Genomic DNA, 25,717 nt, shown 5'->3' on the forward strand with positions numbered 1-25,717 from the left:
TTCATTTCCTGAAAGCTTGTTGGATGAAGCCTGTGTCTCTGCCTACAGCACCATTAGAGTGTAATTCTATTACACCCTCCCCTCCAGTGCTGAGATATAAAAAGTAAGAGCATGAAATGCCCTCTGAAACATTCACCTTTGCATGTACAATACCAGGGCTTTTTAATGTTTCTGTTTAGTCTTAGTTTCATTGTATTACAAACCATTTGCACAGATCAAATGATCAGTCAAGGATACAAGTCTGATTACTTCACCAGAGACTTCTTCTGTCGTTACAATTACCAAAGACAGTATTGAGTAGAGTGTGTCACTTCTTTTAAATATTCTCTTAAATAATCATGTTGACTGCTTCAGTTTGCATATTTGAAGCTTCACTATCCCTGCACCAAGACTCTTCAAACAAAGACCAACAAAGAGAGTTTCTATTTTTTCAGATGACAATAACTTCTCTTTAAAGGAAGTAATATACAATTGATTTGTTCACTGAAGCATGTGTTCACATGAAACATGATGTCATTTATTAAGGGTACTTGAAGGTTAGAGAATGGCATCAATACCTTGCCTCTATCCCCAGCTGCTCAATTAGTTGAAGGACTCGCATGTAAAAAAAAAAAAGCCCATCGTTTGTCAAAGTAACACCAGCTGGTTAGGGAGGGGGCAAGTTATTAAGTGTGAGGAGTTAAGGTTGGAAGGAGGAACAGAAGGGAAAATGCAGCCATCTTTAGGCAATGTTGATCTCCATAACTGGTCACATGTGTAGATTTGTATTCAAACAGAAAACAACACCTGCGTTAGCCTCAAATAGATGATGGAAATAACCACCCTTGTTTTTCTCTCTGTCTCTCACTCCTGCTTCTACCTCTCCCCTAAATGTGTCAATTACATATTCTTCCCGCCTCGTCGTCTCATCTCTATGCCGACCCTCTGCCAGTGCTGAGCGCGGCAGCAGGAAGAGGGAGGATGGAGGTGTGTGCGTTCCTCCTTGAGCGGGGGGCGGGGATGGAGATACCAAACCGCAGGGGGATGGTCCCGCTGCTTAGTGCCACCAAACATGGACACACACAGGTGAAGAGGAGTGTGGTTACTGGCACAGGATGTTCTGTATTTAACAAGTATTATTTTTTTACTGAAACAGTTTTCCTTTCTTCTCCAGGTTGTTGAATTACTGCTTAAACACGGTGCAGATATCAACGTCTCTGAGAAGCAGGGTCGCACCGCCCTGATGCTGGCTGCCTCAGAGGACCACACAAGCACTATTGAACTGCTGCTGTCAAAGGGTGAGGGTCTCCAGCTCAGAAACAAAAACCCCACCATATCTTCTATCTATAAGAGAAATGTCTACTATATTTGGTATTTCTCTAAATAAAAAACAACTTTTTGTATTATTTGGACCAGATGAAATAAAAAAGAAAATGTGTACGTAATTTAATTTAATTTAACAAATTAGAAAGACTGGGTTAAAAGATGATGATTTAATACATTCAGAATCGAAGAATCTGGTATTGAGAAATACAAATCAGGTTTATATCTTTCAGAATAGTAGGGAACATTTGTGAGATAAACAAAAGACATTTCTATTGACCCTCCAGTTTGGATGCGACAATTAATGTACGTATGAGTATTAATGATGTATCCATTATCCGCTTACAATATCCATTTTGGATCATCGGTTTTTGGTTTGTTTTCTCTTTTTCTGATTTGTGGATTGTTTTGTAGTCATTTCATGTATTTTATTGAACTGTATCTCATTCTTTTATTTAGACCCTGTGCCAGATTACTGATATGGACTGCAAAACGATATTTGCTTTTTCTGTGGTCCCAGGTGCTTCTCCATCCTCTGCTGATCAGGACGGGCAGACCGCGCTGAGCTGGGCGTGTCTGAAGGGACAGAAATGTGCAGTGCAGCTGCTGGCGGAGGCCGGCGCGGACCTGAACCACCCAGACAGACAGGGGCGGACTCCTCTGGACCTCGCTGCCTTGAACGGGGAGGCAGATATAGTGGGTTTCATGCTGTTGTTTATATGACATCATGTTGATGATGGATTTTCTTTTTTTAAGCGGTCTGTCTTTATTTGAAATAATTTATTTGCAACTCTACATACTCCTTCCCAAAAATCTGAATTTCATTTTTTACAATTTCCTACACTGAAGATGGTAGACCTTGGTGGAGAAGTGTATACTTTACAAAAGGTTGCATAACATTATTATCATTAAAATAATTTGGACCATAATGGTCCAAACATACAAAACTGAGCTATTTTCGACAAATAAAATAATTCATATTTATTATGAATTATGCTAATTATTTCCCATGCAACACAGGACGTCAATTTGCAATCACAATCCAAAAACTTGATCAGCAGGAGAGTAATCAAAGCTATCTGATGATTGAACAATCAAAATCCTCAGGATATTAAGGGACAGCTTTGTTGCTAATGATGGGAAAACACACTGTGTGTAATCAAACAGATTATTAACATATCCAGCAACATTTTTAATACCAGAAACTTTGATTTGAATGCACAAATAATATTTATTATAATTCCATGCACGAGCAGGTTCATAACCTTGTGGAACATGGAGCGGTGTTGGAGAGAGACAACAACAACACCAGCGCCAGAGGTTCGGAGCGGACGCCGGGCTGCCAGAACCCTGCCCTGGTGGCGTCGCTGCTAAAGAAAGGATCTAAAATGGGTATAAACACCATGTTTACCATAACGGCCCTGCAGTAAATCTCCTCCCATGAATGTTATAGTCTAAACAAAATTATCCAAAAGCAGTTAAACAGCTCCTATACCTGCTGCACCACAGCCTATACAGTTGGGTCCACACCTGGCTAAAATTGTATACAAGTTTAAATAAATTAAGAAAACTCACTTACAGATTTATACTTTGTAAAGTATTTTTGTACCCCTATATTTATATCACTTTATATTTTACTTCCATGCAGTATTTTGATGCATTCTATTCTACAACACCTACAGTTTTATATCCACCTCTCCAACTCATTTTTACCTCTTTGTGTCCCCGTTCTCGTTACGACCTTCACCAACCAAAAGGCTACAAAACGGCTCCACATGATCGATCAGGTACATGATTTATGCAAGACATAAGTAGAAGAGACAGGTTGAGATAGATAATATAAAGATAAATATTTGTGCCCCTCCATCAGGTCACGCTACATGGGCTATGGCTTCCTCCAAACCAGACATCCTCCTCATCCTGCTGCAGAAGCTGATGGAGGAAGGGAACATGCTCTACAAGGTACAGTATATTATAGTGATTGTTGCAGCATTTCTTTTTAATAGACTTCAAACAAGCAGTTTTTTTGGATTGGTTGTCAGAACATCATCTCTGTCTTTTTCTTTCATGCCATTTCTTGTGTGTTTCTCAGAAGGGACGTATGAAGGAGGCAGGCCAGCGTTATCAGTATGCCCTGAGGAAGCTACCTCGTGAGGGGCAAGGAGAGGAGCTGAAAGGGCTCAAAGACCTGCGGGTCTCCCTCTATCTAAACCTCTCCCGCTGCCGCAGGAAAACCAATGTAAGGCCCCTGCTGTAACAAACTGCTCATGCACTATTTAACACCGGCAGGTTTATTAGACGCTGAAGGAAAGGCAGGAGGGCTTGGCAAGGCAAGATAGATGGTTCCTTAAGATATATAATTTATCTTTATCAACAGCAAAAGATAATGTCAGCAGCGATTTAGCACACAGTGAAAAAATATCTCTGCTTTTCAGATCTAATTTCAAGTCCCCCGGTAAACAGGATGTATGTGCAAGACCTGGAGGTGGTGACATAATGAATAACCGTGTGCTGTTAGTGCAGAGATAGATGTTTGTGGCCTGCAGCCAAGTTTGGATCCCACCCTGGTGATGACAGACGTCCTAACAGACTGTGTAAAAATGCCATGCTTAGGGTCACTGTGGCCGATGAATAATGGAGCAGATAATGCGATGTGATAAGGTCACCCTCCCTGGCCAAACAAGCGCACTCTCCTTCGATGTTTCTCAACAGGGGTTATTTACAGTGGGTGTGCAAGTTGGCTGGCTAACTCCAGGTATTATATCAGAATACATGCAGTAAGGGCCAGCAGAGAGAATACATGATACCATCATTAAACATTCAGCAACAATGTTCACAATCTCACATTCAAGGCAACCATTTTGACCTCTCTCTCAAGGAGAGAATCACAATGTGTATGTGTCATTAAATATTCACCTGATGACGAGGCAAAAGAAAAGAAAAACAGCAGCTCTCTGTCTGCTTTGCTTTCTGCTCGATAATAATGATTGCAGCGTGAGTTCTGTTTGGTTAAACAGGCTTCGATATTCATATAATGAAGATGCAAACACAAACACTATTTTTATTGGACAGGCCCTTAGAGCTTTTCTGCAATACAAACACAGCCTACCCACTGATCATCATGCAGTGGGTATGTTTGCGCCGCATCCAATTCTAAGTGTATTTTTCTATCTGAATACAGGATTTTGGGATAGCAGAGGAGTTTGCAACAAAAGCCCTGGAACTCAAACCCCGGTCTTATGAAGCGTATTATGCCAGAGCACGTGCCAAGAGGAGTAGCAGGTACAAACATATTAATATAAAGTATATTATTTCAAAGCAGTATTTGCTCAGTTGAAAGTTAGCATTTCACTTGGCTGCTCTTCTCTGCAAATGAAGTATTTTTAAAGTTCCTTTGTTCCTTTTCCCTGTCCTCCCCAGGCAGTTTGCTGCAGCGCTGGCAGACCTCCACGAAGCAGCACGACTCTCCCCGTCCAACCGGGAGATCAGGCGCCTGCTGGTACGGGTAGAAGAGGAATGCAAACATCATCAGAAGGCATCCAGCAACAACATGGCACAGGGTTACAACAGGGACCCTCACACCCACCACCATCAAACCCCAGAGGAGGAAGCAGACGTCTATTCACAGGGAAGCCTTGAGAGGCAAGTCCCTGCAGAGCAGACTGATACTGAGAAAGAGGAGGACAAGGACGATGATGAGGAGGCCAGCTTGCAGTGTGGAAAAAGTCCTGAGTTTTGGCCTCTGAATCCATACGCTCCAAACAGGACTCTCCCTGGAGGTGTGGCCTTTGGTTTATCAGATCAGTCGCCATGTTGCCCTCAAGAGGAATACGTGCAGAACCAACTGTTTGTGGAATTGCCCGAGCCTGTTTCTGCGCTCAACAGGCAGACCCAGAGCCAGGGCCTCAGCAGGACTCATCACCACTGCCACTCTCTCCAGGCAGGGGGCAGGGTTGGGGGACGACCTCTCTCTCTGTGCGGCCCCTCCAGTCCGCTGCCAGGCAGACATATGTCCTCTTCCCTGAGGCCGGCGCCCGTGCTCGGTATTGACATCGTCCATGGATTAGCCAATGAACACTCTGGACACAGCCCCACTGAGCTCTATCACCCCATGTCTCCCAACAGCTCCTCCCCACCTGGGCCTCTCCATATGTACCAGCCCCGCTCCTCCAGCTTCTCCAGGGGCTCAGACAGACTGTCTACCCACTCTGTGGCTCTAGATGGCCTGGCTCTCGCCCTGGGGTCTGGTATGGAGGTCAGGAGGGAGGGAGGCGGAGGAGGAGGAGGAACGGCGGGCTCAAGGGGTTCCAGCTCCAGTCAGGCTTCCAGTGGGAACCTGTCAGACGGCGGCAGACAGCAGGTGGTGGACGTCCCGTGCCCCCTAAAGAGCAGCGGTAGCTTCAAGACCAAACCCGAGCTGAAGCCCCGGCCCTTCATGGGAGTAATGGACAAATCAGTACGGGTCCAAGGCCAGCAGACCTCTGGCCTGAGCCGACAGGGGCCGGGAGGAGGGATGGACAGTCTCAGTATGTCAGTAATGGAGTTTCAAGGGTTGAACAATGAGTTCAAACGCGCTTCATTCCAGGAGCAACAGAGCCGGGAGTTTGGAGAGCGGATCCTCCAGCGAGAGTCCAGAGTCAGCGCGTCGTCGCAGCTACGCTTCCCCGATGGGAGGCACAGACAGGCGAGCCTAACCAGAGATAACCCGGCTCTGCATATGGCTCCCATCAAACCCAAGCGCTCGTTTATAGAGTCCAACGTGTGAATTTATTTTATCAAAGCACAGGCAGTTTTCAACAAACTTTGTCCCACTTGAGGTAGCAAGGGAGCCTGCAGAGACGCTCCCTTCCCTGAGCCTGTTTTGTAGAGTTATGCTGCTGAACTGCATTTACAATCTAGAACCAGTGTTCAACTCAGGCTAATATGCTTCTGCTTACATGTCTACAGCTACACTAGTGTATTCAAGAAAACCAGACATACCTTAAGTAGGGATTTAAAAAAAGTAATATATTGTCTTAACTTTTCATTTATTATAACAAATATAGAAGTCAGAGAAAGCTTTTGTGCACGAATATAAAAAAAACCTCATGCTATTAGTTGCAGGGTATGATCATTTCTATTGTCAAGTGTCTTTTAAATAACATTTATATTTGTACGGTGTACACTATATTTGCAGATTATATATTTCCCTGTAAGTGGTTATCCGTCAGCATTACAGGCTTGAAAAGAAATTACTTTGTGTGCTTGAGATTCTTTTTCTTGGTACATTTGATAAAAGATGAGCTGTACGACTAGTCATAATCTAATATTGAATTGATTGCTTCAATATTCACAGCATATGTAATTTATTTTTGCATAGCAGAGAACATATTCATATTAAGTGTTAATTGCTTTATTTGAACAAAGAGCGAGAGCGTTTACACAAGCAGTCAAGGATAGAAAATATTAACAGACTGTGTACATTGCTGTATGTCCATAGTTGTCATATAGCCTTTTCTGAGTCAGACAATGGATGACAGAATGTTACCACATTATCATTGTGGTATAATAAAATATCAATGGAGGACTTCATTTCTACATCTTTTTTTCACAGTGTAATCCATAAATCCATTTTCTAAAATGTCCCAAAGCTTCAGAGTGTGTATGGAAGGATAAAAATATAATACAACCTAACTCATCTCAATTGGGTCGTTTTAAATTTAGAATTGTCATCAATAATGTCATCAGAGTTGGATGTTTGCTTGCACAGGGAAGTAAATCCTGAACAACTTTGTCTCCAACGTTTCCAGCTAAAATGATCTCAAACTAGCTATAAAGATTTGTTACTATATAACCTTGCATTCCTCAGGTGACCAGAAGCAGTGCTACCCTCGGATTCTCATATTGCTCTGTATTCACTTTAGGTTTTATGCCAATTAAAACAAACACAAACAACATTTAGACCTGTCGATGTGATTCTTCTCACAGTTGGCTTTATAAATGAATGCAAACAAAGAAACTCTGATAGAGTGCTGATGCCTTGAATGAAAAACAATGAATCTGATGCACCTGTTCCTGAAATGCCTTGGATCCTATCTGCTGTGGGGAAAATATTTGGGGTCCTGTGGGTCAGAGTGTTTCAGATGCTAGTGGCTGGTCTTCCAGCGGCCGATAGCCATTTTCAGGGTGTGATTAGGGGTGAGCAGGGTCGTCAGGAGAGGGAGGTTAGTCATGGGGCTGGATCTGTTCTTAGTGTTGACCCAGCTTTCGATGGCCTCTCTTTCATACGAGTATCCATCTGTTGAGAAAGGTCCACACTAAAATTACACTTAGAAATACAGGCAAATCTGTTCAGGCTGAAGAAGCAGAAAACGTTGGAGTCTAATGGACTGAATCCAATTTATATGTGTGTAATTATTTGTAAATTGTGTTAATGGGAAGAGTCACATTTTCGTTTACCGGCAGCAATGACTGGTTCCCTCATCAGCTCTCTGGTGATGGGACACAGGAACTCATCGGGAATGCCTGAACACACTGAATCACTCTTCAGCCCCTCCACCTTCCTCAGGAGTTTACTGCGCAGGCCTGCTGACTCTACACACACACACACACACACACACACACACACACACACACACACACACACACACACACACACACACACACACACACACACACACACACACACACACACACACACACACACACACACACACACACACACACACACACACACACACACACACACACACACACACACACACACACACACACACACACACACACACACACACACACACACACACACACACACACACACACACACACACACACACACACACACACACACACACACACACACACACACACACACACACACACACACACACACAATAATAGAATAAGGAAACGTGCCAGAAGTGAAAACAGACCGATCAAGACTTTGTGTCCTCTCATTAAAATAGAAATCTCTGAAGCCTCGAGAAGAACAAGCTGAACTGACCTACTCACTAATATATACACTTATATCAATATCAACGTTTTGAGCATTTATTATTCCTGCATTTAACACTTCACTCTTGGATGGCAAATGTGAGCGTGGGTGAGAGAGAACATGGTGGGAGCAGATCATCTTGTCTACTGAGTGTCTGTCCATATCAAAGTTAAAATCTAAGCAGGCACTCGAGTGCATTTCACTTCTGAATACTTTTGAAAAAACGTGTTGAAATGAGTGGCTTTTTTTTCTTCTTTAAAAATGAATAACATGATTATTACAGATGAACACAAAGTCCTCCCTGATTACCCTATTGGTACACTGTGTTTCATGTTGTAATTGTTCCCCTTTAGGAGGAAACACATTCATTGATTTTTCTCCTTCTTAAATAAAACACGATGCTGTTCTTTTACCAGCTGTCAGAGCACTGGAGTTGTTTAACTGAGCAGTGATTGACAGGCACCGTGGGATGGAAATGATGCCATTGAAATACAACAAACATTTGCTGACAAATAAATGACGAATACCGACCCAACTGGTAGACTGACATCAACAACATAACACTTCGACTTGTGGTTGCATATCTTACAGGAAAAAGAAGGCCATTAAAATACCTTAAAAGGTCTGACTAACAAAGATTCCTTCATGTCAGACACACTTGGAAAGTAGGCCTATTCATATTAGGTTTAAACCCACTTTATACCTTATGGAAAACACAGTAACTGACATGTAACTGAAGAAGTGCTCCAGATTAAAGTCAGGACTGCTGAAGCCCCAAAGCTGAATACTTTTGCTGTGCAGTCTAATATTATGTAATCTTGCTGACTAAAACCCCATCAACATTCACTCAGTCCTCCACCCTTAATTTAATTTAATGAGCTGCCTTTTATCCGTATAAATAGGTACAAAAATACTAATCCGCACACATCCATGTTCATGCTCACAGAAGACCAGGCGTGTAATACCCTTAAGACTAGGTTTATATCCTCACATTCGGACATAAGTGAGCATTAGGACTGTGACAGCACGAGGGGCTGAGGAAGTATTGCTCCAGCTGTGTGTGATGATCCCCCTCCTCACCTATGTGCAGCTCTGACGCCAGTGTTTCCTTGGTGAGACTGAGCAGCTCTGTCCCATCGATGTTGTTGGCCATGAATCGGTCCACCAATCCCTCGAGGCCTTCCTCCACCAGCCATGCTGACACATCCCCCTCCGCCCAATCGCTGACCAGCAGTCTGGATCGGCCCGCTGAGGTTCTCCCTGAGAGAGTGAGTCAAAGAGAGACGCTCAGTCCTTGTGGGCTGCAGCATCTTTTGTAAAATTGACAATATTCTCCAGGCAACACTATCCTGGAATCCTGATGAGTAATTATTGATTAGGTGGCTTGGGGCTTTTGTAAAGATACAAATAATTGTCTGGAGGTTTCATCGACTTTGTCATTGACAGACGATGAGGTTAAACACTGCACACAGAATCGCACCTACTAGCTATACATGACCATTCCATATCATGAGCAAATTATTTTAGTTTTTGTGCGCATAATACACAAGTGTTGCCTCATTTAGTGACTTTTACAGATTCCAGGCACCTGTAGTTGATACAATATAAAGGAATATTGTCTTCCTTCTTACCTTCACTTGATGGCAGAGCAGACTGCTCTAAAACACAAAAAGAAAGGAGTAAGTCACTGTAAACATGAGCATAACATGTAATCATTCAGCAAACCTGAGACTGAATAGTGATTAGGAAGAAGAGAGCGCTCTGGCACACAACACCTGTGTCCTTCACCACAAGATGAAACCAATTTACCACATGACTTCTCCAAAGCTACTAGAAACTCTGCAAAAGATTGAACTCATCTGTACATGTTTCCAGGTAAAAGCAGCTCTCTCCCTTTCTTTCAAATGTGTAAAGAACATTTTTTGTTTCAATAAATCTTACCAGGCAATGACTTCCCGCCTTTCCAATGGACACATATTTCAAGGGGACAGACAGAAAAATCAGTTGAAAGACAAATCTAATGTACATAGATATTACTCTAATGAGTCATGTGTGTGTTCTTCCCACCAAGGTCACTGCATCCGTCCTCCAGCCTCCAGATGTTTACAGTCTTATCCATAGAGCCTGTAGCAATGAGTGGTGACGTTGGGGAGAAGCAGCATGCCGTCACGTACCTGCAGCAGAGGAAAGTCATCACCTGTATGATGGGTCTGCGTGCAATAAGGTGTAATTTCCTCTATATGTTACAGAAAAATGACTAAAAGCCCAAAAAATGTTTAGTCAAATATGGAATATCGAACACCTTATTCCTTATATTCAATTAAAAGACAAGTAATGGGAAATGTACAACTTGGAGAAACGAAGTTTAAATGAAAGTTGCAAGAAGAAACTTTCAAAAGTGATTCTGTGAATCAGACAGTGAAGCAGCTCTATGCAAAAGCTTGCCATCAGAGTGTCAATCGAGTGATGGCACACCAAAGGCTCCCCGTCAAATTAAACCTAAAACTAAAACATCTGAATAAAAATTAAAAAGACATTTCCACGGATTCAAGAAAGTCAAAGCAACGGTGATGAGGACAATCTCCCTGAAAACTTAGCTGAATTGCTCAGAAATGTTAATTCTCAAAAGTGACTTTACTTCAATCAATGCGATTTAAGAATTTAGAGAAAGGCATACTCTGGCACTGTTTTATTACCACTATGTCTAAAGTGAAATGAGTTTCCTGAAGGCATCTTGTCAAACCTTGTCATGATATGATGTGCTTCTTTTTTGCCATTTATCCCCTTTCTCTCAACTTGCCTCATCTACTTCCACTTCAGTTAAGAGATTTTTCCAAAATGACTTTCATTTGTCCCACTGAAAGGAAGAGAGCGTTCTGCCTTTCAATCACAGGTGGCTGTCTGGACTTAAATAGCTTGTAAGTGTGATCATTCAGCTGGCTTATATGTATGTGGTTGTGGATGTGGATGTGTGAGGGTAGTGAGAGGCACAGGGACAGCAGTTTTACCTATTACTCAAAATGCTAAATGCATGTTTTTTGATCAAACTGGGTCATTATATTTTAGGTTTTCTTTCCCTAAAAAGGAAGATCTAGTTGTAAATGAGTCGTCAAAATCTAAAATGTACGGCTCATGTTCATAAAGCTGAACAACTCATATCTGACAGTATTATATTCGTCTAGTTATTTAGAAAACTAAATTATTCCAGGAAAGCCTTTCAAAGCATCTTGCAGTGGATTTTCTTATCCAGAGATTTGTGTTTGTATGTAAACACAAGAGTTAGTTGGTACTAGTGAAAGAGAATATAATTAAGACAATCCACACAATTTTCTTTTACCACATTCATGTAAGTAAGTATTTACCTCTCGTGCTGGTTCAGTGCGTAGAGCAAAACTGCATTTTTCTGCAATCAGATAGAGTAAGTGTAGTGCAAAAAGGTTATAAACAGAGCAGTAAATAGCTGCAGTTGGAAACACCTATTACCATAAAATAAATAAATCTAAAAAGGAGAGTTACTTACAGCATCATAGATTGCAACAGTTTTGTCCACAGAGCTGAAAGAAAACAGATAATATTATAACTATGTGAGCAATATTTGAAAAAAACAATTATACACCTTCTGGTACTGCAGGTTCAGAGACACATTCCCTCCATGAGGATAAAGCAACCCATGTCTCCCCCCAGTGTTTCCTTTGTAGTACTGCACTCTAAACGTTGATACCGTTGGTGGCCTACTTACAGATCCATGCACAAAATCAATATTTTACATCAATCTCTTGATCCTAAATGGATCAAGACATGGACAGTGATCTACACAACATCAAGAGAGTAAAGTGAAATATATATTCAGCATATGGCGCACTATTACCACAGTTAGAAATATGTATATGTATCTGTATAAGGCCCATCAAATACAACGTGTGTTTAATTTACTCTGCTGCTGACAGTTTCTCAAAGTTACCATAAATGGTTTTATGTTTTATCTAACATTCTTGGCCTCCAATGGTTGAAAATGTATTTGATACTTTCACCTCATTGTGGTCATCAGAGAGAAGAAAGAGAGAGAATAATATTTTGTGATAATATCTGCAGTGGCAAAGACAGACAGAGGTGGGAGAAGTACTGAGTGCTTGTACTTAAGTAAAAGTAGAAGTACCAGAGTGAAGGAATACTCTGTTACAAGTAAAAGTCCTTTAATCAAAATGTTACTAACGTACTAATTATACAGATTGGTCAATTTCACAATCAAATCTATACAACATGTTTTGTTTATAACTATTGATGTATTTACAGTATGTGTTTATCAAAGCTGGTAAAGGTGGAACTTTTTTGAATTACTTAATATACTGCTGGGTTGCTTGTGAATTGAATCCAGCTGTATCTAAAGTCCTATTTAAGTGTTGATTATATTGTTTATCATCTAATAATTATCAATTGATAACTGTAAAAAAACTAAAGGTACTACACAAATGTAGTGGAGTAAAAGTACAATTATTTTACTCTGAATTGAAATAGAAGTACAAAGTAACATAAAATGGAAATACTCAAGTAAAGTACCAGTACCTCAAAATTGTACTTAAGTTCAGTACTTGAGTATACTTAGTTACTTAAAAACAAAAAGCTCAAGATTTGAGAAATGGTTAATCATTAATGTATGGAGTATGTAAACATATGAAGTCACCAAAACGCTTTCTAGAATATTCCTTAAGATCGTACCCAGACACCAGCAGCTGTCCATCTGAAGAGTACGCACAGCAGAGGACTGGAGCCGACTGGCCCGTCAATGTGTGCAGGAGCTGCATCTTATAGCCTACAAGGGGGGGGGGGACAACTGTAGTTACACACAACTGAGTCAGATATCCCCCCGACCAGTAAGCGATATAAGAGGTAACTATTATATCATATGAAGACTGTCCCCCCCCCCCCCCCCCCCCCCCCCCACACACACACACAAAATGATACAGTGGAAAAAGGAAACATTGGTCAGATATAAAAAGAAAATACAACAGGAGCGCAGAAAATTGAGAAACTGTTATATGCTTAATTTGTGGTCATATAAAAGCACTAAAGAGCTTTGCTAACTGCAGAAAAAAGCTTGTACTCGCAGCTATTGAAATAATATGATTGTCTTGTAATACGGATGCTGTTATATTACAAAGCCATTTCACGAACAATTGTTATTTCCTCTGAGGGCTTTAATACGAGGACATGTTGTTGAACTGCACAGATCTATATTTAGCCTCACACTCTTCTGTCTGACAACATAACAGTCAAATCCTGCCTTTTATGGCGGCACTTTTTAACTATATACCTTGTTTGCAACACAGGAACATTGTATGTAGAAAACCAATGTCAGCTATCTAAGCTGATAACGATTGGACTCTGTAATTACGGCGGGAACGATCATGTGAGCTAAGGAGATCCTCCTGGTGTGTAAGGATATGTGAAGTTATGTCACTCTACCTCCTGAGCCGGACTTGTTAACTGCCCAGATCTTCAGGTGACTGTCTTGCCCACAGGAAGCCAGACAAAACTGCACAAAATGACCATCTGAAATGACAAAAACAGACAATAAAAACAAACATCGCGCCAAACCAAACAAATCACAGACTGTACTCAATTGTTGACTGTACTTTGATTGGATTGTTCCCTATGGTGAATAAGACTGCTCATGAGAGATATAGTGAGGTTAGAATATATGTTAACAGATATGTATAATAAACTGCATGTACAGATGACCCTTATTCTTCTTAATAACAATAATACTTGCATTAATTTGAAGTTATTCATATTCATTTATTTTCAAGTATTGATCAAAGTTAAATGGTAATGATTTATTACTGTGGCTCTCATATTTGATGAGAAGTTGTACTGCTGAACTGTAAAATATCTTGTCCCTGTATTAGTTTTTTCTATAATCAGATTGAGGAATTCTTGCTGGGTTAAGTTTATGTGAAAAAGAGAATTGATCAAACAAAATTCCAGTTTTGTTGTTATTAATCAGTTACTTTCTCACCACTGAGGATGCTGGGAGCGAAGGTGCAGCAGGTGACCCCCAGGTCGTGGGCATTTTTCTCTGCATGGAGCTGGTTCATGTCCAGGTCCCACAGACGCAGGTCTCCGTAAGTGGAGCCCGTCATGAACACTTGACTGCAGGGGCTGAAGGAGCAGGCCACCATCGTCGTGTCACTCACTGCTCCGGTCCTTCATAACACAACAAACAGCAATAACAAGTAAAATCACATATGGAACTGCATGCTGTTTGGAAAGCACACATATTCTGTTATTCAACTGCAAACAGCTGTGTGACGAGAGCTCTTTGCACTGAGGCTTAAGCTACTTGAGGTCTACCATGCCGTATCTTCCGTATGAAAAGTTCAGCAATTACGAAAATTGTCTTCATTATCATTGAATCTGATTTGTTTCAAATGAATTGATGAATGATTTAGTTTGTAAAATGTCAAACCAAAGTGACCTAGAAGAATCTGAAAAACAACCCTCTACTTCAAACCTGAAGAATCAATAGTCCTTTTCAAAAAAAAACTGACTAAGTGTTACAGCTCTACTAAAAGTCTAAGATTAGAAATATACCTCAGCAGCTGTTTGGAAGGGAAATCCCACAGAGCCAAGGTGCCATCCGATGCACCAGAAACCAGGTGTGCAGAGTCAGGAGAGAGAGCGCAGATCCTCACAGGACTACGGCCAGGATGCTCAAGGATAGCCTCGATCTCGCCCGTGCTCGTGGACCAAACCATGGTGGTGGCATCAGTAGAACATGAGGCAAGGAACTGTCCGCAGCTGCTGAAGCAGCAGCAGTGGACGCTGTATCCATGTCCCGTCAGTGGTGAGAAGGGAAGCTCTGAGAAATCGTGGGTGTTGTATAAACGGAGAGCTTTGTCCCCAGAACACGTGGCGAACAGTTTCCCAGAGAAGGCACACCAGTTGACATCGTCTCGATGGTCTTGTAAAGTGCAAATGAGCGACGTCATTTGGAGAGCCGGTCCTGGGGAGAATGAAAAACGCATAATATGTATAATAAGGAAAAACTAATCTAAATTAATCTAAAATGATATACCATTGGTTTTTCAATACTTTGGGTTTTGAACTGTTTGTACGAAACAGGATCACCATGGGCTTTCAGAAACTGTGAGGTGTATTATTTAATGATAAATCACATTTCAAAAACAAGAAAATAATTGTTACTTCATTTCTAAAAGCTCTGCTAATGTATGTTGAGTATTTCACATAGCTGAGACCACATCCCTGTGAAAGCCTAGGTCTATTAACTAAACATTTAAGATAAGTCTAGAACTGTGCCCTTAACATAAGTGAAATTGGTTATCTGAGGTTGATAGTAAAATAATACAATAGCAAGTTAGAAGAGGACAAAGTAAGACATTGACACAGCAGACACACATTCATTGACTTCACTAAATTACTAAAGTAGACACACTAGTGTGTAATCACTTCAATGTTGCTCTTTAATAGATAGTATTTTATTTGATGATTTCATTTTGTATGATTAAAAGTAACTACTTCCTATACTAGTCAGATAAATGAAGTAGAGTTGAAATATAAAGTAGCAAATGGAAATACTCCTGTATAAACGTCTCATATGCACAGCAGTTCCTTAATTTAAATGGCTCATTGAAGTTTAATTGCAGACAATAACCAGGTTTAATACTGTTTTTATAGGTTTGTTTTGGATGTGTAAAATGAACACGTTTTGAGCTGTCACACCATCCTCCTACTGTCAGACAGAGAAACACCATCAGGAAAGCAGCAGTGAAGCCTCAGGTGCTGAGTCTGTGGAGACTGTAGCTAAAGCCTTATGCTAACTTTCTACCAAATGTTATTGAGTCATAGGCCATTATTCACAAGCGGCAATATCAAACCATGACAACTAACAGTCCAAGAAGCAGACTAGGGCGGTATAAATAATATAAAATGTTGTTGTAGTGCTAGCTACGTCTACCTGCAGCCGTGAAGCTTCCTCCGTGTCCGTTCAGCTGAATGATGTTTACTTCCGCATTGAACAGCTGACCGTTACGTAAAGCTGGCTACGTCATCCCATGTCTCTTAAAGCTCTGAAATCAAGACTGCATGGGGGGTAGTAACTATGCAGAGGTGGAAGAAGTAATCAGATCTTGTTCTTAAGTAAAGTACAAGTACCAGAGTGTAGGAATACTACCTCAATTAAAAATTGTGCAATCAAAAGGTTACTCAAGTAAAAGTACACAAGTATTGGTATCAAAGTATACTTGAAATACAAGTAATCGTTTTGCAGATTGACCCATGTCAGAATAATATATTTTGATTATTATTATTGATGCTAAATAAATGAAGTGGATTAAAAGTACATGATTTACCTCTGAATTGTAGTGGGGTAGAAGTACAAAGTAGCATAAAATGAAAGTAGTCAAGTAAAGTACAAGTATCTCAAAATTGTAACTAAGTACAGTAATAAATGTACTTAGTTACTTCCCACCTCTGCAGGTTACATTTACTCAAGAACTGCATAAGCACAATTCTGACATTTAATTGAGTAATTTTATGTTCTGCTTCCTTATACTTAGACCTTTTCTCCACTTTATTTATCTGACAGCTATAACTACTAATTACTTTATAATAATAATAATAATAATAATAGTTTAAGATGAGATAAGAGGGGACATTTACACTACTGTATAACATATTATTAGTTGTGCCCTTTTTTGTCCATTGCATGCTTTTGTATTTTTGACCTACACTCATGTGATAATCTACATGTGTGATTGGGAAAAGCAGGGAGGTGTAAAGGATATTTACATATTATATTTTTAAGCCCTATTTAGTTTATATTTACTTCTCAGGTAAAGACAGACAGAAATCTACAGACAACACATAGGCTTTATTGTTTTTTAATTATGATGCTTTGCCATAAATTAAACTAACCCAAAAAATAATAAAGATGTTAGTAAGCGCTATCTTGAACTACAAAATGAAAATGCTATTAAAATGCTATTATTAAAATGAAGTGCATACATGAGTTCTAATTTTAGAGAACAAAAAGGATTTATCCACACATCCAACACTTAAAACAAACAGTTCTGTAGAATGGAGTTGAATAAAACAAGTTGAAGTCATTTACGTTGAAAAACATCCTTTTAATAGGTCCGTGCCACACACTAGTGAAAAATAAAGCTCCTACAAAAGAATGATACTTTTATTCCACAATATTTAAATAAAGTAACTTCAAGTACTCTTGACTTGGGTACAAAAAAATCTAGCTGCCTCCATCAGGCCACAACACACAGCAAGGTTCAACACAGTGGTTACAAATGGCCGTAGGTCCTCTGTATTGTGGCAGATTACGAGGAAATGCATCATGGAAGCATAACTGAATGCTTGTGTTTCCTTTTTTTCTGCTATGGTGAGGAATGATTTCTGTATCACTGTCCAACTCTGGAGGCCTTGTTGGATTAAAAACCAAATAAAAAATAACGTTGTCATAAGAATGAAAACTAAAACAATAACATCCCCTACATGCCCCTGTTGGAAGGGTAGGCACTACCAAGATTAAGGATACCACAGTGTTTGCAGAGGATATGTATATACTGTACAAACAATATTTATGATAATGTTTTCATCACGTTCACTAAAATAGAATGCTACAATCATTCTAAGGCATAAACAATATCTTAATATTCTTAAACAATTTTTACACATCGTTCCAAACAAGACATAATATTGACATTAATAAACAGTATATACACATGAATCACCATTGTCTAACTGTTCCTCTGCTGTTCCTGTGAATAAATGCAGTTTTACAGTCTGAACAAATGAATGCAGTCCTCTGTCGCTCCAAAGCACTGAACAGTGTAAACAGGTTTTTTTTTTTTCTTGGCTTTGTTTGATATTTGGGAGAAAAATTAAAACACAAAGACACATTCCTTTTTTCAATTCGAAGCAGTTCAGCTGATTCTTCCTTTTCATAGAAAATGAAGTGGACCTTGATTCATAAATAATTATTACAAAATTAAATACATTCACTATAATACGATTAAATAACAAAAGACTATTTACAAGTAGTGGAAAGTATTCTAGCGCCGACACATCAGTGACAGTTGAGGATTAATTCAGTGCAGTGTTCTGAGACAGGGAATGGTATTGCACTACAACACCCCGTTTCTCTGGGACTCTTTGGGGCTCTTATCCCTGTTGTAATAAAATCCAGCACACCTCATAACATGACATTTAGTTTTTCAAGGTGTCATCTCTCTTAAGCACACCATGGTTCCTTATTAAGAATTTGACGTGTTCTTCCATCCTGCAAAGCCACATTCTTCATCAGAAAATAAAAATAAAAGTAAAACCTGGTGCTCCGAAATGAAGAGTTTAATGGGTTTATCGGGGGAATCTGAACAGACGTTTAGTTTGTTTGTTTCAGAAGCTCAGTCCATCGCTTCTCAAAGAACTTCCTCATGTTGTGACCAGCTCGACCAATTTCTGAATTGTCTTCATTGAATTTTTCGCAGTTATCGTAGACCAAGTTGACATCAATGATGAAAGTCTCCAAGTTTTGATACCTGAAATAAATAAAAAAAGTGAGACATATACTACATATACAAATACTGTGGTGTATTAAACATATAACTAGTGCTATACTTTTACACTTTAAACACCCTGAAGCTTTTCCTAGAAAAATAACAAATGGAGGGGGACTTACTGGCTGCTCACAAGCTTCTCACGTATGGTGGAGAAGTCCATCGGCTTCTTGATGACCTTCCTATATCCAGGGACTGATTTCTGGTTGACGGGTGTGAGAAAAGGCCATGCATCCTGATGCCGTTCCAACTCAGCAAGGAGCACTCTGTAGAACACACACAAATAAACACCCATAAGGTTAAACACAGAAAACACCGTGCGTTTCACATGTAAGCTGTCGTTCCCGGGAAGTTTCTTCTTCCTTCAAAGCTCCTATTATCAATATGTTTACTAATAATGTTGCTTAAGCAACAGCACATTATTATTCAGCTGTTCCCCTCATCACTGACATTAATATAGTCTTTCAATTGGTTTGATTTTATGGCGCCCGATTTATTGTTAATAAAAAGAAATCCCGTTAATTGGTTATTAATTAGGCGAAGCATTTCACAGTTTAAGAGCCAGATATGTCCCCAAAGAGTTGGTATAGATTAAAAGCAGAGCTAAATATTCATTTGATATTCATTAAGTAGACACTCAATTGAGTCTTAATGACAACTGGACGTGTGGACCAACATTTATTTAAAGGCGGTTTGAAGTTTTCATTTGCAGTACTGTTTGTTTTTATAAGCTTACAAACCAACACTAGGAAAACATTGAAAAACTAGGCTTAAATCTTACTTTGTGCTGAAATAATAGCACTTCTGAACTTTTAATCTAGGTAAAAAAAGGCATAATTTGATTTGTTCAACCAGACCATTTATTTTAGGGATGAACCACATAATCCTTTTTTTATGGAAAAATACAATTTGATACAGCCCAACAGTAGATGGCAGTGACTGTGAAAGTGTTTATAGGATTGCGATTTAAGAAGCAGAAACAGGCCGTGAGCAAGTACCTGCACAGACCCAGGTCCCTGTTGTTGTCTCTGGCTGTCTTGGCTCTCTTCACACACACAGGGGTCTCCTGATTGGTTGCTGGCGGAGCAGGTGAGCTCTCCTCTGTTTTCCTCTTCCTGCTGGTGTCTTTTGCTCCCTTCTTGGGCGTGCTGCTGGCGCTTGCCGGATCTTCCTCCGTTGGTTCCCCGCCACCTGTCTGCTTCCCGTTCTTCTTCCCCTCTCCACCTTTCTTACCTCCTCCTCCGCTGGATGTTACTGCTTTGTTTGGAGTTTTTTTGTTTTTGGGAACTGGACCACTAGCCTGTGTAAAGTAAACAATGCATCCTATGAGGTCTGGTACAATTTAAACTAATCGAATAGTGTCAACTTAAACCAATAATCAACTGTCAACTCGTCTTTTTTAAAGTATTAGTTTAACCTGTCACATCTTACACTACCTATATCATTTAGTTTTACCCCAAACACATCTCCATAAATCATTTTGTTATGCTTAAAATTATCTATTGTTTACTCTCTTCTGTCCTCTCACCTCTCTATGTATACTTAAAATAAAAGCATGTACAGCCCAACAAAAAAAACATTATTTGACCAAGAAATTGTTGTCAAATACCAACATTGGAAATTGCTGTCTATTGTATGGATGCAAGTATTTAGGTTTTAATTAGAGGTGGGCATCGAAAGGAACACATGCATAATTAGTAGGATTCTCTCTATACAGGATGAAGAAAGACGACACTACGAAACGCTCTGATACCTTAGATATGCAGGACGGGCAGTACCAGTCTCCCTCTGGGATAGTGGTGATTTTAGGTTTGTGACAGTAAGTGTGACAGCCTTTGTCACAGCCGTCACACAGCAGGAGGAGATCCTCGTTATCCCCCTTCCTGCAAATCTGGCAGTACTAACAAAGCAAAACAAAGGCATCCATTAAAAAAAGCAACGAGAATAATAGCTACTCTAGATTAATGGTTTGAAAATATGCTGCTCACCACTTTCATAATTGACCTCTCCCAGGCTATGGACTTCTGCAGCTGCTGGATGCACATGGCCAGCTGTGCAGCACTGCGCACTTCAGTCAGAGCCTTCCTCCAAACCTTCATGCCATGGGCCACCTCCTCTTCACCACTAAGAGAAGAGGATGAGCAATGATGAGAAACCAGAATATTCACACCAATAGGTGAATATGTAAACGGAAAGCTGTAAACTGTATCAGTAGAACCAGCCGCCAACAAGACAGCAGACCATAAAGAGCTCCAGCTGTGCAGAGAGAGGTGTGAGGATTTTGGGGTGAAGGGCGCTGAGTTACACACCAAGTTTGTTATGTGAAGGGGAAGTTCATGCAGAAAGAGTGAAAACCTGTGCGAGTGTTTACTGTACTGATGCAGAACACCATGCAAATGACTGCAGAACAAAAACAAGCGGGTAAACCAGTAAAAGATGCCTATACAGTCAAATGAAGCTGAGTGGAGTCCCCCACCCCACTCAGGAAACTGCACAAGACCAAAGAAATGAACAAAAATGCAACAAGCCACACCACAAAAATCTGCTGTGAAAGCAGCAAAGACCCTCACTGTTTTAGTAGTATGGGAAACATAAAGCACACAGAGAGGAAAGGGTTCTCAATGGGAGAGTGGGGAGCTTTGGTTGGAGATATGACCTACCCTTCCCTGTCAGCACTAGTGGATGGGGCGGGAGCAGGGACAGTGACCGTACCCACATTATCCAGCCTGATCTGAATGGTGGTACCTAAGGGGCTCCTCAGGTACCTTCTCTCGATGTTGCGCTCCAGATCAGCCAGACGTGTCACTGCTATGTCCAATGGGTTGTCCAGGTGACGCATCACCCCGCCCTTCTCCCCCCGCTCCTCCGGATGCTCTTTGGAGTCCTTGGAGTCCTTGTCTCCTGCTTGCGCTGACGCTGGAATGGTCTTGGTGGGGGGCTTGTGCTCGTAATACACCAGGTCCTCTCGCTCAGATTGAGGCTCCGGAAACGTCCAGCCCTGGAAAAGGACATCAGCAGTTAAATCTTTTAGTCTCTGAACATGCTGTGTGTAGCTATACCTAAAAAAGTGAAGCTCTGTAATTTAATTAAATCAATCTGTGTGTTATCAACGAAATTGTGAACTAGGAAATGGATGGGCGAGTCGTTAAACACCAGACTTTTACTCAGGGGACCACTGTTCATGTCCCGTGTGAAACCAGAATCTATTTATTTGTTACATCTGTACCTAAAGGGGCTGTGTGTATTACTTAGAGGGATCTATTATCAGAAATATTATATAATATAAATAGCAATGCCCCCATAGCTATTTTAACCCAAACCACAATCTTCTCTTAAACCTCATCAAGTTGTTTCTTGTGTAGACAGAAGTTCCTTTTAAAAATAAAGTGTCAACTTCACAAGTTTCTTGACAGGGAAGGGGAACCAACAAAACAGTAAGATGTTATACAAACCATTGTATGAGAAAATATGGCCCCCACTCCACAAGTTAAGAAATATTTCTTACACGCTAACAACGTGTGTAGGGTTGTGATAGTGTCTTACCTTGACCTGTAGGCTAGCTGCGGTGACCTTCCTCTCCAGCTCCTCCACCTGCTGCAGCACGGCGATGTCCATCTCCATGGCCTGCTCCTCCACACACCAGCCCCGCACAGACTCCACGCTGACCTGGCTCTCCTCCAGCTCATGCAGCTCGATCATGGCCACTAGATGGACGACATGAGAGATATCAGCCATGAATAAACACACTTAACGATGCAGGTAAACACACTAGCAATGAAGATGGGTCATAAATAATACAGTGTTTGCAGTGGATTCAGGGATCATAGAGGGCACTCTATCGCTACAAAACTGTATCTATCCTCTTAATATATTGTGTATACAGTGATTATCTGCTTAGGAGAAGTGTTTTAGGCACTTACCGTCTCTGTGTTTGGTGCAGACCTGGGGGATGATCTCTGTGTATTTCTGCATTTGCCTCAGGAGGCCCTTCTCTCTCATGCCTCGGCTGTGGAGAGCACCAACTAAAGCTCTCATCTGAAAGATGTCAGACACCCGCCACCACCCTGTCAGCAGCTCTGAAACAACGAGCACAAACAGGCAGTCAAAACACAAGACACTGAACATACATCACTGTTAAAAGGTGCTTCACTCAGCTGTGTTATACCCAAATGAGATTGCGTACAGCAGAGCAGAACGTTCCCTAATCCAATTATCTTGGATTATTCAGGCAAGGGAGTTTTTTTCAGGTAGGTGAATTATTTTCATAATAGGGTGTTGATTACGGCCTCAACTTTATTTCCATTGATGCTATTTGGTCACTCACCCTCTGGAATAGGCCGAGCTGTGGCGTGGTCCAAGGATTTGGGCATCTCCAGGGCAGGGGAGGGCATGGATGAGGTTTTCTCAGCGCACGGTAAAGGAGATTCACTCTTGCTGGAGATACTTGCTGTTGTGTTGCCCTCCAGGGAGTGACCCAGCAGGGGATTGGGGCTGCTGCACAGAGGCAGGCTGGGACTAATCATGCCACAGGGCCAGCTTCCGAAAGACACTCCTAGCAATGAAGCACCGGACTTCACCTGGGGGGAGAAGAAGAAAAACAAAAGTGTGAGGGAGGTGGAGGAAAAGGTAGTGCATGGCAGAAATAACTGTACAGAACACAACTACACTGAATAAATTAAACATTGACTTAAATCAAACCTGTTATGTCAACAGGTTCTAAATCATTGTTTTAGGTTAGTTGATGGCAATAGTATGAAGTTGAACCAATCATTTTATATTTAAAGTTAATATTATTGCTTTCAACTAACCTAATACAGTTATGTGAAATGTGTTGACATAATACACTAAATCAAAGTTAATGTTTCAGTGATTTGTCGAGCAGCCTCACCTGCAGGGCGGATAGCGGGTAGTTGAGGAGGCCAGCTGGGTGGTGTGGGCTGGCGGAGGCTGAGGCAGCGGAAGGGGTAAGTGGCAGTGCGGGGGACTTAGGTGGGGATCTGGGCACGGCCGGGGTGGAGGACGCCAGAGGAGACACACGGGGAGCTCCTGGAGGTGTAGTGATGGAGGTGACGTCGCAGGGGTTGCGAGGGAGCAGACTGAACCAGTGTCCGCTCCTCTCCGTCAGGACTCTGAGGAGCTGGTCATTGGCTTGGAATGAGAGGTACGGAGATGGAGTGGGGGACGAGGTCGGAGGAGTGTTTTCTGGGCTTTCACGTGGGGCAGATAGTGAGGTTGAGGCTGGGGGAGGGATGTTGGTAGTGTCATTAGTGGTCACCATGGAGGGGGTTGATGCTACTGTCTGCTCAGAGGTATTGTGAGTGGGGGAGGATGATGTTACTGTGCTTGTAGCAACAGGAGTGCCCGCGGGGCTGCCGTTTTGCCCCACATGGGGACTGTCTTTGTCCTCAGCCATCACAGCTTCCTCGCCAACGTCCTCGTTGACGTCCCGGAATGTGCACAGTTTGGTTACACAGCCTGGCTGCTGGTAGAAGAGGGCCGGGGAGTGTTTCTTCCCCTCATGCTCCTTTTCCTCTTCCTTCTCCAGCTCCAAGCCTTGCGTTCGAGTGCTCTGCCCATCGATGTTTGCAGGTTTCTCCTTCTGCAACTCTATCTCCTGAGGTTCCTCTTTGACCTTGACGTCCTCTGCCACTCTCCTCTTCTTCTGTCGCTCGTCCTCTACTTCCTCTGGAGCTGCAGGGAAATGAGGGAGTGTTAATGTAGCTGCGACCACAACTGAGGACTGATTATTCTGTTCGCTTGCTTTTGGAAGAGTTGTGTTTGATAATTAAAGTTTACAAATGCAATCTCATATAAGTCCTAGAGAATGAAGATAAAGTAAGACATCTTCTGCATATTTTTTCTACAGCCAAAAACAGCAGATGGATTAAACTTCATTTCTTCATTCCTCTCACGGCTCTCTGCAATGTACATTTTCATGATTTTTTATTGTGTATCAAATAAGCAACATTTCAACATAATAATAAATCAAACGGAGTGTGTGTTGCTCTGTAACTACCTTCTCCACTCTCCATAGCTTCAATGAAGACCCCCCCACAGTGGGGAAGTACCCAGTACCGGCGGCGATATCGGTCCTGGCCGTACATCATGGAGCGCAGAGAATGTGATATTTCAAACAGCTTTCTCCTGGTCTGATGATGTTGCTGCAACAATACAAAACATACTCTGTGATTTATATGCATTATTTTAATCTAAACAGTGTCAGGGAAACAAACGTATGCTATCTCATGTCCTGATGCCATCAGTGATATATTGAGCCTTATATGCTATGCTAATGAGGTATTTTATTAGAGCCTTCAATGTCAGTGTACATATAACATAAAACATACAAAACACATGGCTGTTTACTCACACAGCATAATAAAGGATTTCGAGGTTGCTGCTTACCTCATAATCTGATATATTATCTGGAGTGTAGGAGGTGTTACCTACTTAGTTATTCCACTCAATTGTTATTAAAAAAGAAACATGTCACCATGGCAACATACAGTAAAGTCCGGCATAACCGTGTACAGTGGTAGGAAATAATAAACACCAGTAACCCCCATGATTTTGTGGTTTATCTCTTCATAGTTGGATCCCCAAGAGAGTGTTTTTTAATCTCATTGTGCGTCCCATTTTTAATCACACATTGTCAGTTTAAGCCAACCATGCATTCATTTTCTGATGGCTCATTAATTTATGTTAATGATTGTTAACTTAGTCACAGCACTTGGTCATTATGAAGAGACTCATACCTTAGCTAATTTCTCTATCTGCTTCTCCAGCTCGTCCAGACTGGTGGCTTGTTCAACTTCATCCTGACAGGAGGAAACACATTCAGTAAATGACTGAG

The 25,717-nt window shown here is 41.2% G+C and overlaps 3 protein-coding genes across 17 annotated transcripts in view; 1 reads left to right on the top strand and 2 right to left on the bottom strand.

Moving 5' to 3' along the window:
• The window catches only part of LOC134863325 (protein TANC1-like), a 33,730-nt gene extending 26,174 nt beyond the window's left edge, over window positions 1–7,556 (top strand). The window contains exons 21-29 of the mRNA XM_063881787.1: window positions 932–1,065; window positions 1,154–1,277; window positions 1,823–1,998; window positions 2,559–2,694; window positions 3,060–3,089; window positions 3,173–3,264; window positions 3,395–3,541; window positions 4,484–4,584; window positions 4,723–7,556. Of these exons, the coding sequence (XP_063737857.1) occupies window positions 932–1,065; window positions 1,154–1,277; window positions 1,823–1,998; window positions 2,559–2,694; window positions 3,060–3,089; window positions 3,173–3,264; window positions 3,395–3,541; window positions 4,484–4,584; window positions 4,723–6,067 (2,285 nt within the window). The 3' untranslated portion in view covers window positions 6,068–7,556. The remainder of the gene's footprint in view (window positions 1–931; window positions 1,066–1,153; window positions 1,278–1,822; window positions 1,999–2,558; window positions 2,695–3,059; window positions 3,090–3,172; window positions 3,265–3,394; window positions 3,542–4,483; window positions 4,585–4,722) is intronic.
• On the bottom strand, window positions 6,611–16,244 carry wdsub1 (WD repeat, sterile alpha motif and U-box domain containing 1). 2 transcript variants are annotated; one of them, XM_063881785.1, is made up of 12 exons: window positions 14,867–16,244; window positions 14,292–14,479; window positions 13,739–13,825; window positions 12,992–13,085; window positions 11,796–11,829; window positions 11,638–11,678; window positions 10,343–10,449; window positions 10,217–10,234; window positions 9,907–9,933; window positions 9,356–9,535; window positions 7,741–7,875; window positions 6,611–7,579 (listed from the first exon to the last, which is right to left on the bottom strand). In XM_063881785.1, the coding sequence occupies exons 1-12, from the start codon at window positions 15,298–15,300 to the stop codon at window positions 7,428–7,430; spliced, it is 1,497 nt and encodes a 498-aa protein (XP_063737855.1). In that variant the 5' UTR covers window positions 15,301–16,244; the 3' UTR covers window positions 6,611–7,427. The 2 variants fall into 2 exon arrangements, with proteins under 2 accessions (XP_063737855.1, XP_063737856.1); XM_063881786.1 differs by lacking the exon at window positions 10,217–10,234.
• Window positions 16,245–17,400: 1,156 nt separating this feature from the next.
• Window positions 17,401–25,717, bottom strand: part of baz2ba (bromodomain adjacent to zinc finger domain, 2Ba) — a 64,486-nt gene continuing 56,169 nt past the window's right edge. For 9 of the 14 annotated variants that reach the window (XM_063881136.1, XM_063881135.1, XM_063881133.1 and 6 more), the window contains 12 exons: window positions 25,620–25,682; window positions 24,881–25,025; window positions 23,753–24,555; window positions 23,189–23,441; window positions 22,785–22,940; window positions 22,408–22,568; window positions 21,525–21,862; window positions 20,853–20,988; window positions 20,618–20,764; window positions 19,863–20,164; window positions 18,987–19,130; window positions 17,401–18,846 (listed from right to left, as the gene is read on the bottom strand). In XM_063881136.1, the coding sequence (XP_063737206.1) occupies window positions 18,690–18,846; window positions 18,987–19,130; window positions 19,863–20,164; window positions 20,618–20,764; window positions 20,853–20,988; window positions 21,525–21,862; window positions 22,408–22,568; window positions 22,785–22,940; window positions 23,189–23,441; window positions 23,753–24,555; window positions 24,881–25,025; window positions 25,620–25,682 (2,805 nt within the window). In that variant the 3' untranslated portion in view covers window positions 17,401–18,689. The remainder of the gene's footprint in view (window positions 18,847–18,986; window positions 19,131–19,862; window positions 20,165–20,617; window positions 20,765–20,852; window positions 20,989–21,524; window positions 21,863–22,407; window positions 22,569–22,784; window positions 22,941–23,188; window positions 23,442–23,752; window positions 24,556–24,880; window positions 25,026–25,619; window positions 25,683–25,717) is intronic. The other 5 variants (XM_063881139.1, XM_063881138.1, XM_063881137.1 and 2 more) reach the window with 1 other exon arrangement.

Source organism: Eleginops maclovinus, chromosome 4, assembly GCF_036324505.1.
Source record: "Eleginops maclovinus isolate JMC-PN-2008 ecotype Puerto Natales chromosome 4, JC_Emac_rtc_rv5, whole genome shotgun sequence".
Classification (NCBI taxonomy): Eukaryota; Metazoa; Chordata; class Actinopteri; order Perciformes; family Eleginopidae; genus Eleginops; species Eleginops maclovinus.

Coding starts and splice junctions, on each gene's coding strand:
- wdsub1 (XM_063881785.1), bottom strand. CDS start 15,300: ATGCGTTTTTCATTCTCCCCAGGACCGGCTCTCCAAATGACGTCGCTC. Junction 13,826..14,291: donor CGCTCCCAGCATCCTCAGTG/GTGAGAAAGTAA, acceptor TTGTCATTTCAG/ATGGTCATTTTGTGCAGTTT. Junction 13,086..13,738: donor TAACAAGTCCGGCTCAGGAG/GTAGAGTGACAT, acceptor CCCCCCTTGTAG/GCTATAAGATGCAGCTCCTG.